This window comes from Castor canadensis, chromosome 11 (genome assembly GCF_047511655.1).
Source record: "Castor canadensis chromosome 11, mCasCan1.hap1v2, whole genome shotgun sequence".
NCBI lineage: Eukaryota > Metazoa > Chordata > Mammalia > Rodentia > Castoridae > Castor > Castor canadensis.
This window is the reverse complement of record NC_133396.1, coordinates 41,848,311-41,861,615: the sequence shown is the minus strand read 5'-3', so window position 1 is coordinate 41,861,615 and position 13,305 is coordinate 41,848,311. Positions and strand designations below refer to the sequence as shown.

The following is a 13,305-nucleotide window of genomic DNA, read 5'->3' as shown; positions in this document are numbered from 1 at the left end:
GAAGCGCTCTGAGTTGCCCCGGTCGTGGAGAAGGGCTTGGGGAACAGGAGCAGAGGTGCAGTTTTGTCCCGGCGTGCAGTTACCGGTCCTGGGTCACCCACCGCGTTCTCTTCACAGCATTCTCCCACTTTGGCGTTCTGTATTCAGTCCTGGTCTTCTCAGAGCTGCTGTGGTCCGGCCTGGGTTCTACTCCGTCGTCAAGTTTTATTCGGCACGGGATGCCCAAAGAGCCCAAAGGGCATGCGACGGGAGCTACTATTTCAGACCTCATCAGTGAAGGTGGTCCACATAGCTTTTTGTGTGTGTGTGTGTGTGTGTGTGTATGTGTGTGCACTGGGTTTTGAACCCAGGGCCTCCTGCTTGCTAGGCAAACACTGCACCACTTGAGCTGCACCCCCAGCCCAGGGTGGGTTAAGTAAGGAATTCTAGTTCCACTGGAATGAAGTGCTGAATTCCATAATAGAACAGCATTTTGGGGGGCTCACCTGCTTCCCGGTGCATTGCCACACTGAGAGATGCCAGGTTTTCTTAGATGTAGAAACTCAAACTAAAGATGGTTAAGTGGCCTGCTTAAGGGTCATGATAGTAACTGCGGAAGCTCAGGTCATGAATGCAAAATCCTGTCATTTTATGTTGCTTTTTCATTTAAGAAATCTTCTCAACATCAGGGCCCCTGTGGTTCACACCTGTAATCCTAGCTACATAGGAGGCAGAGATCAAGAGGATGGAGGTTTGAGGCTAGCCCAGACAAATTGTTCTTGAGACCCTATCTCTATTAAACCGTCACAAAAGGATTGGTGGAGTGGCCCAAGATGTACATCTTGAGTTCAAATCCTAGTGCCGCAAAAAAAAAAAAAAAAAAGAAATATTCTCCACAAGCTTCTTTCATTTACTTTTACATGGATGTAAAATGTGTGAGCTTGACAAACTTTGTTGCCACTTCAAACAGAAAGGATGCTTTGTCTTCATTGCTCTCTAACTGCCTATCAGAACTTCCTTCACCTCCCAAAAGATGCGCAAAACATCCTTTACTGTGCTGTAGAAATCCATGTTAACATGTGAACCAATTTTACTTTCCCACAGCTCCAGGACAGCGTCTCACTGTGTGCCTCAATGCAACTCCCTTCCTTTTTCAAGGGCCACTTTATGCCTGATTGGCTCCTTGCTTCTGAACTTGCTGCCTATTCTTGTCCATTTTGCTGTCCTTAGTGTTTTAACTTTGACTGAGTTTGAGAGCTCTACTCAGTAGTGACTCCACATATACTCCACCCACTTCTCCAGTGTTCAACCCCCTCTTCCATCATGGGTCCACTTCCTGTGATTGAAGTCATTACACTCAGACATCTGAATTTATGTACTGCTTCTATCCTGTGACTGTGTCTCATAGTCAGTTAGATGGATAGATGGTACCAGAAAGATAACAAAACAGTTTAGCATAGTAATGAGTTCTTAGAGCTCTCTGAGATCATTTCATAAGCTTATCTTTTGAGAAATTCACAATGTAAAGCCCATCACTGGTAAAGTAATGAAGGGAATGTTCAACACTGTCAATGTGTAATTGAGAGAAGGCAGTCATATTATGTTACTTATTTACTTAACACAGGGCCTTGGGTTACCCTCACCCACCCATTGTCATCTAGTTTAATTATGAGTGTTCTTTTATGCTTTGCAAATTACACATAGTCTTTCTCTCTTTCATTCTCTATCACTCTTTCTCCTTTTTATAAAGACAGAAAGGAAAATATTTTAAAATAAAATCAAGGAAAGACCCAGACACATTGAGAGACAACACCCCCCACCCCACCCACCACAGCATGTAGGAAAATGGTTGCCAGCAAGAATTTTGGCAAGCTTATCCAAGGTGACCACTTACCTGTAATACCCTGGGACTCAGAGCCTCTCTGAAGCTTCCTGGTTGTCCAGAAAAGCTACACTGTCACTCACGGTACAGACTAGCCTCGCCTGTAGCACTGGACACTTAAAAATCAGCTATCATTTCTCTTTCCCAGCAGGAAGCTTTAGTTGGGGAATGGAAATCACCAGTCCTCTGTTAGATGCTAAGAACTGGGCTTGGTTTTGGGAATGAGAAAAGAATAAGCTATGAGTCTCTCAGGTCCTTCAGGAGGTTATGAACTAGTAGTAGAGAAAGATGTGATATGTGAGTTAGAGTTTATACTTGGAGAAATTTGCATTCTCAAAGAATGTTAGTGCAGATGAGCCTCTTAACAGTTTTGGCTGTTTGTAAAATTCATAGAGATATGTGCCTTCCTTCATCTAACAGCCATTAGTAGCTTGGAGATAGAGTGAGTGGCAGGTGCATCTGCTCTTTAGGTTAGATTCTCAAGCAGGAGCTAGTGGTTGGGAAGATGTAAACAATTCTTTGCTCACTCACAGCCCTATACTTTTGCTGCAGGGCTCCTTAGTTACTTTCATCATCATTACTACCACCAGAGGTCATAAAAGCCTTCCAAATAATCAGGGGCCCAAAAAATGACGCAGGAAAGTACTATGACTCAGGACTAACAGACAATATTTTTTTAAGGCTCACTATGAATATAGTACTTAAAACGTTCCTTCCTATTCATATACTCTTCACAACTACTCTATGAAACGAGTATTGATGAATATTAAATGTATCTAAAATAAAGTCTCTGGCAGGTTGCGATTTTTGTGGCAGTATCATCTGTGACCTTAAGTTCATCTTGGTACCAGACATAAGGCTGTTCAGTATCAGGTCCTGGCCCTAAACAGATCACGATGTCAAGAGCTTGCAAATGTGGTTTCAATAGATGGTCAAAAAGGATCATTAGGGTAAACCTTGTAGAATTAATTTGACCACACTCTCCTTTCAACATTATAATCCTTTATACAGGATTGAACTGGGTTGTGAGGAGTACATGCAAGAGCCCACCCACTGTTGAGGGTGAGTGGATATATCTGAATTGGCCCACCACCTAGAATTAATAATCATCATTCCAAACACGTGGTTGGTGGAGCCCATAATTTTCTCCAGTGTTTGTGAGGAGTGTAATAATAAAACAAAAGAACAATTAGCTATAGAAGGTCTGTTCTCAGTGCAGGGAGGGGACAAGGAGAGGGCTCTCTCCTTTTTTTTTTTTTTTCCTTTCTTTTAAAACTTTTTTTGATACCTCTCAGGCCCCTCTCTTGCTAAGCTACTGAAGTTCTGGGCAGAGTTTCTGTGCCTTACATCATCGGTTTCCCTTTAGGCAACACCTCACAGAGTGTTGCAGTGTAAAATTTGAGAGCAGACTTCCTGCCAAGAAGCTTAGGAGGAGAAAGGAAATAATTTTTTTCTAGTTTTTGGTTAAGAACTTGTTTTATGGTAAGAGTTTTTCAAATACAGATCTCTTTGTAGTCTTCAGTTGTCTCAGCAGAATCACCATCTAATAATTTCCATAAACTCTTGTGTAAATGTTCAGTTCTTTGCCTACTCATAAAAGGGCTTGAGCAGAAAACGAGTCAAACATGGATACCTAGAAATAGTTCTCAGATCGATACTGAGATATTTCTAGAACACATGGCCCTTCAGCTTTTGTGTTTAAGTCAGAGGCAGGGCTGTTAGTGAATGCAGTTGAGTAGGCTCCTGTGGCTTATGCACGGGTAGGAGCCAGAGCATCTGTTCTGCCACCAAACCATTCTCAGTGTACGTGATGCAAGAAGGCAAGGGTCTGTAGGGGACAGAGCTTCTACTTGTCAATTTGAAATCTGTGCCAAGTTCCTGGCTTAGATCCTCCTTCTGGTACATCAGGACCTTCCAGAATAGATTAAGGCAATGAAAATAGACCCTAGCAGCATGTACCTACAGCAGAGCCATGCAGCTAAACCCTCTGCTGTCTACCTGTAATCACAAGGATAATGACCTGAGAATCGTGGGTGTATTATTTTTTAAACATAGAACAGTTATCACTCATAGAGATATTTTAAATCCATCTGTTTTGTTGGATATAGGGCCCTCATCCTTCTTTGTGAAAAGGAAAACAGAAGCTCACTATTCAGAGGGCTTTGTCAGATGCCTTCCACAAACTGACCATTGTGGTTTTAGGTAAAACTTTCTTGACTGTCTTTGAAGGACTTCAGTTTCAATGAGAAAATAAACTCACTGTGAAAAGGTAAATGGGTGAAAATATGGAGACCTAAAATATTCCATATTATGCTTTCATCCACTACAGTCTTTTATAATGATAGTTTCATATGTTCTTGTGACATTTGTGAGAAAAATGACTGCAAATCTTCTCTCCTTAGACCAAAAGCCTAATGGCTCTTAGTGTGCTTTGAGGAAAGTTGTATTGTGTATAAGGTACATGGTGCAGTTTCTGTCAATAAAAGTTTCTCTAAAGCTGTGCTCATTGTATGGAGTGGATTTGGTTGTTAGGGCTTGCCCCTTGCTTCTAATATGAGGTATCTACTCGTCCGTTGGTCTCTCTTACCAACTTTGAACTCACTTTGAACCCTGCCTAATGTCTTACTATACATTCAATCCTTTCAACATTTTTGAATCCAAATTCCTGTCATTATTCTTACTTCCTGTCCCTAAAATCACAAAGTTCTTTGAACCAAAAACAGTTGATATTTCATATGTGTTTTTAAACACACATTTATGTTAGAAATTGTGGTGTAAGAGGAGGACATTTTTAGGGAAATATTTTCCCTTTCTGCTTTTTGAAATCGAAGACCATCTCATGCCAGGTATTGTGATGTAGGTCTGTAATCTCAGCATGGGGAGGCTGAGGCAAGAGCATTGTGAATTCAAGACCAGCCTGAACTATGCAATGAGACTGTCTTTAAAAAAAAAGAAAAAGAAAAATTAAATTTAAACAGAATGACTCATTATTGGATGCTATTGTTATATGCAATAAGTTTACAATAAGAAAAATTCTCAATTGATCTTCATTAACTTTATTTCCGTAGTGGTAAAATAGCTATAGAGTACAGACCCAGGGAAGATGCCAAAAGTGAAGAACTACACGAGTTCACTCATGTGGAGAGGAAAGCTCAAGGGTGACTTAGCCAGTGTAGCCATGACTCAAAACAGGCAACAGGATTTGGAGGACTTGTGCACATATCATTCTTAGCAAAATGGGAACCTCAAGTGAATTAATTGAATACAGGGGATTTCTGGGGCGTTTCCTAAACTCCCAGTCTTAACTCTGAGCTCTTGTTTGAAGTGTGGAGAACAGGACTGAGGCCTCTGAGTACTACTATAGTTGTGGATCCAAGAGAGGGTCTGGGCTCCCTCCGTCTGCAGGGGTTCAAGAGGTCAGGATGATTGAACATAAATCTTTTTAGAACTCTTCCCAAACAGGATCCCAGGGATTAGGAACAAAATACTACCTTCAGCCTTATGCCATTATTTTATGCCTGTGAAAACCATTACGCTTTTCAACTGTGGAGTACTACCTAAATCTCAGCATCTTCCCATGTCTCACGGAGAATATTTTGCCTTCCAAAGAACCTTTCTATAAATCAATTATCTGAAAGTCCCTAAATCTTAAGGATTAAGTTGCCAAAGTAATTTCTAGAAGGAAATAGATACTACTTACTGTGTATAGGATAGGCTAAGAGGGGAGGAGCAAAAAGTGTGTTTCATGCCAGTGGGAACTTAATTTAGGGATTTTTTTGATTATTTAACTTGACCTGAAGTTGTGAAGTGTTTTGTCTTGAAACGGTAGAGATGAAGCTAAAAAAGTATTGGAAGCTTTTCCCGTGTAAAATAATTATGTTCATTCAGTTTAAATAAAACCAGTCACAGTTTAGGAGGCCTAGCTTCCTGTGAAAGGAGAGAGAAGTCAGCACTGATTTCAGAAATCTGATTATAACAGATCCATCCTTAAAACCATCACAATGTGCCCAGCCCTGTGCAAGGCGAGGGGAATAAATAGGATGAAGCCTATTCTGGGACTTTACATGATGGGCCATGGTGGACAATAAACATACAGTAAAATAGGTTGTTGTAAGAAGGGCTCTGAAGGAAGTAATGTCTTGTCCACGCGTGCACATGGGGTAGACCTCTGAGTCATGGTGGTGTCACTTCTAGATTCTCACTGTGTTGAGCCAAGGCGGGATGTGGTTGCTTCCCCAGGCCAATGTAAGGGGCCATGTCAGATTCTAACCTTCTGTGTCAGGCTGAATTGCCCACCGCCCAAGACCCCTCCTGCAGAACTTTTGGAATCATCCCTGATTCTCTGGTAGCCCCAACAAGGGAGTGGTGGATCATGAACCGTGGAACTAAGAGTTTAGAGGAAATGGCAGCATTGTGGAATAAATAACTGTAATGTGTGCTGTCTTGCCTGCACCCTAATTGGCTCTGATTTCGCAGGTGAGTTGCTTTTCTTGGAAGCAGTACAGCCAAGGGGAAGAGTATCTCGTATCTCTGGGATGTCCGCTTGGAAGAGGAGAAGCTCAGGTTGCCCAAACTGGATTAGCCCTGGGAATATCCCTGGAGGCCCCGCCCTGCCCCACCATACCCAATGGGCTGCTGGCCCCAGGTCTGAGCTCCAACCCCGCCTCGCTGTGGGGGAGTGGCCCCATAAAAGGCATTTGTGGCCTCCTCTAGGGGAATGACATTTGGGTCTTGTCTTTGTGGGAAAAGGCTCCTTACTGCAGGGCCTAAAGCCCAACTGGGCTGAGCCTTGTAAGGGTTTGTTTCCTAAACAAAGGTGTCATAAAGGGTGGGCGTGGCAGGAGCTGTGCCAAGGTGAGCTAGGGAAGCTGCCAAGGCATTACTCCCTTGACTCTGTCCCTGTTGCATGTCATGTCCCTTCTAGGTATTTGGGCCCCAAGGCTCCTTCTCATGTCGCTAGAGACATGGTTGTTGACCCAGGGTTTTCCCATTCCGAAGAGGGCCCAGGACTTGGTCCAGCTGACCTGCGGGGAACAGAATCAGGCCCCAGCTCTGCCTCTTCTACTCAAAAGTAAGACTCAGCCTGTCAGTCTAGATCAGGCTTCAGATCAAGTATTTGATGTATTTGTTCCACTTCTTGATCATAAGAGATCAAAAAGAAAAATGTTTATTGGTTTACCCTGGAAACTGAAAAAGTATGTAGCTCAGCATCACGAACTTGAGGACACTGTGGTTGGAACTCCACACCAATTTGCAAACCTTCAGCTTCAGACACAACCCTTGCAGGATGATGACACAGATCCAGGTCTGAGCACAGCTGATTCTGACAGCCCTCCTCTGAAACCTCAGGAGAGCACAGATGAGCCTCCAGAGCCCCTTGAGCAAGTTGAACCTTCTGCAGTCCAGCAAGAAGCCCCAGTTCAACCCTCAGACTTGCCAAAAGTCACCGTGAAACATACCGATCTGGAGGTTACAGTAACTCCAGAGCCTTCTCCAAGGCAGAAGCAGGCCTCAGAGAATACTGAGGACGTAACACTCTCATCCATCCAACAAGAGGCTCCAGCTCAGACTTCAGAGCTCCCTGAAGACACTGAACCTTCTGCAAGCCAGATGGAAGCCCCAGTTCAGCCTACAACTCCTCCGAAAGAAGTCAAACCCCCTGTTGAGCAAGATCCTACAGATGAAGCTCCAGAGTCCCCTATAGAGAACACAGCTCCAACTCTACCAAATCAGGAGGTGACGGTTCAACCTCCAGCTCAGGATCAAGCTCAACAAGCTATCTTGCCCGGTGTTACAGGTAAGCCTGTGGATGTGGAAATCACCATGACATCAGAGCCTACCAAGGCGGCTGCATCTTCTCTAGCCCAGCCACGGGCCCCAGCTGAGCCTTCTGAATCTCCCGGGGAGGCTGAAACTTCTGGAACCCATCTGCAGTCCCCAGTTCAGCCTCCAGAGTATGGTGAGGAGCTTCAACCTTCTTTAACCCAGCAAGTGGTCCCACCTCAGCCTTCAGGCCCTCTTTCAGAGACTGAAACTTCTCCCAGTGAGCAAGAACAGCCAGCTCAACCTTCTGAGTCTTCTGAGGAATTGGAACCTTCTGGAAGCCAGACAGAAGCTCCAGTTCAGCCTGCAAAGCCATCTGAGGAAGTCAAGCCTTCACCTGAGCAAGAGGTTCCAGTTCAAGCTCCAGAGGCTTCAGTTCAAGCTCCAGAGGCGACAGTTCAAGCTCCAGAGGTGACAGTTCAAGCTCCCGTTCAGAATCAAGCACAACAGGATAACTTGGCCAGTGAAACAAGTAAGCCTGTGGATGTGGCAATTACCATAACTCCAGAGCCAGCCCAGGAGGCTGGATCTGCTCTAACTCAGCCTTCAGAGTATGCTGAAGGGGCAGAACCTTCTCTCGGTGAGAAGGAACAAACAGTTCAGCCTTCTGTGTCTCCTGGGGAGGCTCAACTTTCTGGAATTCACATGGCTGCTCCAGTACAGGCCTCAGAGCATACTGAGGAGTTTGAACCTCCTCCACCCCAGCAGGAACAACCAGCTGAGTCCTCAGTGTCCTCTGAACAGTCTGAAGCTTTGAAAAACCAGCATGAGATTACAACTCAGATGCCAGAACCCTCAGAAAAGGATGAACTTTCTCCAGTCAATCAAGGGGCTACAACTCAGCCAGAAGAGCTTCCTGAGGAACCTTCTCCAAGCCAGCAGGAGAGCTCAGTTCCTCCTGTAATGCCCCCTGCGAATGCTGAACTTTCACCAATTCAGCCACAACTCCCAACTCCGTCTCCAGAATCCTCTGAGGCTAGTGATCTTCCTCCATTGGCAGGTAACACATCACTTTCACCTCACAATCTAGAAATGATATTTAGAAATCAGCATGCAAATTTGCAAGAAACCACAGTTACACATGGGGATGTGGAGATTACCATGACTCCACAGACCACTGTGGAGTTTGAACCCATTCCTGGCCAGCAGGACACTCAAAACCCTACAGATGCCCCTGAGCAACTTGGATTTTCTCCAACCCAGTCTCATCCCCCTTCCCAGACTCCACAATTCCCTGAAAATGTTGAGTCTTCTCCAGGCCAGCCACAGCCCACAGCTCAGCCTCCAGTGCATTATGAGATGGCAGTTCCAACAATAGGTCAGGATGAAGCTCAGTATTCAATGTCCAGTGTCACATTTCAACCTTTGGATCTGGAGCTCCCCATAACTTCCAAACCCACTACAAAGGTTAAAAATTCTCCACCTATGAAGAAGACTAGAACTCCTCCTCCAAAGCCCCCTCAAGTGACACTTCCACGTCCGGTCCAGGTTCAGGATCAGCATCCAAATCTGACCGAAGACACAATTCAACCTGTGGATCTCCAACTTAGCATAGCTGTACAGCCTATTACTGAAGATGAGCTTTCTCCAACCATGCAAGAGAACCCAGTTCAGCCTACTGAGCCCCCTATGGAGGTGGTACCTCAATCACCAGTTCCAACACCAGGTCAGGATGAAGTTCAGTATCCAACATCACCCAGCCCCTCATTTGAAACTTTAGGCCTGGATCTCACCATAACTCCAGAACCCACTACAGGGGCTGACCTCAGTACAGCCCCACTGAACCCTACAGCTCCTCTAAAGCATCCTGACCAGATGCAGGCTCACCATCCAAATCTGACCCAAGTCTCAGTTCGACCTTTTGAAGTAGAACTTACCTCAACTCCAGAACCCACTACAGAGGCTGAACATTTTACCAATGTGAAGACGACAACAGCTCTTCCTCCAAAGCACCCTGGGGGGACACTTCCACATCCAGTCCAGGATCAGGCTCAGCGTCCACACCTGAATGAATTCACAGTTCGGCCTTCCAATCTGGGAATTACCTTAACTTCAGAGTCCAGTTTGCAGGGTGAATCTTCTCAAACCACGCAGGACACCCTAACTGAGACTCCAGAGCCACCTAAGGAGTTTATACCTCAAGCTCCAGTGTATTATGCAATGACAGTTCCAACGTCAGGTCAGGATCAAACCCCGCATTCAGTGTCTCTTACAGAACTAGATCTTAGCGTGACTCCAATACCTACTGCAGGGGCTGGATATTCTCCAGACCTGAAGATGACAGAGTCTCCTCCAAAGGAGGTGACACTTCCACATCTAGACCAGGTTCAGATTCAGCATCCAAATCTGACCCAAGTCACAATTCTACATTTTGATCTAGAACTTACCTCAACTGCAGAACCCACTACAAAGGCTAAACATTCTAAGACAACAGCTCCTCCTCCGAAGGTTGAGGTGACGCTTCCACAAGTCACACTTCAGACTTTAAAGCAGGAGCTTACCAAATCTTCACACCCTACTACAGAGGCTAAACGTTTGTCTGTGCAGGAAACCTCAACTACAGAGACTACAATTCAAACTCCAACATCAGGTCAAGATCAAACTCAGCATCCAACGTTGCCAGTTACAGAGGCAAATAACACTCCAACTCCTCCACAGCACACTGAAGTGACACCTCCACATTCAGAACAGCTTCAGTCTGGTCTGAAACGCACCACTATTCCACATCCTGTAAATCCCACCACAGAAAATGCTCTAACTCTGCAAACGGAACCGAATGCCACCCCGTACACCAACATATGTGAGCTCTGTACCTGTCGAGATGAATCACTGTTGTGTGTTGGTCTCAGCCCAACGCAGAAGCTCCGCCAAGTGCCTGTGCCGAAGCCCAACACCTACAAGAAGGTTCTCACCACCCTGTAAGATCCACCTTTCCTCCCTTGTGCTCTACACTCTGCCTGCAGGGCAGCCTTTTCCTCAAGGTCTTCCTGGGCCTTCCTCATCTCCCTAACCCACACGGACTGTCTGCTTTTACCTTTTGCTTTTCAACTTTTCCTTGTCTGCATTCTCCTTCTTATTATGGTTCCCTTCTCTGTTCTTTAATTCTCAATTGCCCTTTCTCTTTTTCCATATCCATTTTTATTCAGCTGCGTCATCTCACTGCTTAACCTTTGCTCTCCCAGTTTTGCTTTACAACTCATCTCATTAGTGAGGATACAACAAAGTGGCTAAGAGTTGATTCTGGAACCTGACTGCCTGGGTTTGAATCAGGGCCTTTCATTTATTAACTTTGTACACCTGAGCAAATTATTTAGCTCTGTGACTCAGTTTCCTCATCTGTGGAAATGGGAATTATAATAGTTACCATTTCATAGGATTGTTGTATGATTTAGATGAATGAATACATGTAATACTTATCTGTATATGCTAAATATTCAGATAACTATTAATAATATTATTCAGTTCCTCAGTTATGTCCAGAACTCATCCTTGTCCTTATAATTTCTACATATTGCATCCATTTTGTGCCCAACCCAGGGCTAAGTTCTGTGGGAGTCACAGAATTATGGCATTGTCTCCAGAACATGAAAATGATAGATGCAAAGAAAGGAAAAAAGGCATAAAAAGGAGAGATGGTATATAATGAAATGCTAAAAGAGAATCAGACTATAGGAGCTGTAATTCGTCAGATTCTGTAATCGCTGAGTTGTGGAGGATAAGGTGAAAGTTTATCTAGAGCTTAGAGAGTGGCTGTAATTGTTAAATAGACAAAAAACAACCTAGGCAAAGGCATGGCTGCAGCAATAATCAGGCTTTAGTAGACCAGTCTGCCTGCAAAGAATTGGATTAGGAAGCAATGAAAGATGTTATATGAAAGACCTTGAATATGAACTACAGGGGTTTGAAAGTTACAGTGAGGTGTGGAGAGTCACTAAACGTTTCCAAGGAAGAGAGATGAATGATTAAAGCAGGACAATTTGTTGTTGTTTTGGAGATAGGCTCTTGCTATATATATCCCAGGCTGTCCTGGAACTTGTTAAGCAGACCAGGCTGGCCTCGAACTCACTCTCCTCCTACCTCAGCCTCCCAAGCACTGGGAACAAACCATGATCCAGAAGAATTGCTTTAGAATCTCCATATAGAGTAATCTAGAGGGAAAAGTTTAATTCAAAGAGACCATCTAGAAAGCTCTAGTAAAGTGTAGAGGTTAAGTAAAAAGGGAGTGAGTCAGAGTTAGTGATGAGAATAGACAGAAAATCCTGGGATTCTCTACATAGAAAGTTCACAGAGGATTTAGTGATGGGACTAAAGAGTTGAGAAAAATCAAACATGACTCCATAGTTTCTGTCCTGGAAGGATATGGATACCATGTGGAAACAGCAGTCAGGAAGGAGAGCCAGTTGGAGGGAACTGAGTTCAGTTTTAGGCCCTTTTATCAGTAAGAAATTAGGAAGCTTGTGGTTGAGTGGAAATGTCCAGTAGGCAGATGATCCAGCTTCTTCTCCACTCCACCTCCAGAAAAAGTATGTAAACTGAACAGGAGGGTGTTGCTGAGGGGTAAGGACAGAATCAAAGGTAAATGTTCAGAGGTATCCAGAGTGAAACTGAACATAAGGTAATTAACAGCTTCTTTTTGGCTGGGGCTGGGGTTTGAACTCAGGGCATCAGGGTGCAAAGCAGGCACTATACTGCTTGAGCCACATCTCCAGTCCATTTTTCTCTTGTTATTTTGGTGCTGGGGGTCTCATGAACTGTTTTGCCTGGGCTGCCTTTGAAACCATGATCCTCCTGATCTCAGCTTCCCAAGCAGCTAGGATTAAAGTCCTGAGCCACTGGAGCCTGGCTTAACTTCTTTTAAACATGTGTCACCTAAGGATAGATTCCCACTTTTAAAAAAGTCTCAAATGCTGGTGTGGTGGCACACGTGTTTAATCCCGCCACTCTGAGGACTGGAACAGGAGGGTGTGAACTTCAAGGCCACTCTTGACTACACAGCAAGGCTCTGTGTCAAAAAAAACCAAATGGTTGGGAATGTAGCTCAGTGGTAGAGCACTTGCCTACCATTTTCAGGTTACGTGGGTTCAATCGCCAGCACCTCAAAAAGTCATAGAAGCATGTAGGAAAAATGTGAACGTATACAGCCACCCTCGCACCCTTTGTCACCCACTCTTCCATGCCTACCACCCATAAGATAACCTGTTACACAACCCTGTGTGTCCTTCCTTCCACTTTCCTTTGCACTTTTTCCCTGATGAGGTAATGCTTTACTCCTCCTCAGATTAGTGCTGTCCCCCTGCACCAGAGACCTTTCCACATCAGCTCATTTCTAATTGTCCTCTCCCTTCAGGAACGCACTTCCTGCTTTCTATGTGCTTTCTTCGTAAGATCACTTAGGCAAAGCTTTGGTGTTACCTGACAGAGTTTCTTTATTCTCATTTGCTAATAATGATAAAAATTTCCCCATTTTCCTATTGAATTATTTGTCCTTTTCTCATTGATTTGTAGGAGTAAGTTTAAACACAAATGATTTTGAGAAAAATACTTGCATTCAAAATAATTGACTGGCATTATATATACAAGCGATTGGACAGTGGGACTTGGGCTTCTGATGAGATCCTTCA

At 44.3% G+C, this 13,305-nt stretch overlaps 1 protein-coding gene across 1 annotated transcript in view; it reads left to right on the top strand.

Annotated features, from left to right (window-relative positions):
• The first annotated feature begins 32 nt into the window (after window positions 1–32).
• LOC109683323 (uncharacterized) overlaps window positions 33–13,305 on the top strand; it is a 29,810-nt gene continuing 16,537 nt past the window's right edge. The window contains exons 1-2 of the mRNA XM_074044752.1: window positions 33–10,602; window positions 10,831–10,891. Coding sequence (XP_073900853.1) covers window positions 6,773–10,602; window positions 10,831–10,891 — 3,891 coding nt within the window. The 5' untranslated portion in view covers window positions 33–6,772. The remainder of the gene's footprint in view (window positions 10,603–10,830; window positions 10,892–13,305) is intronic.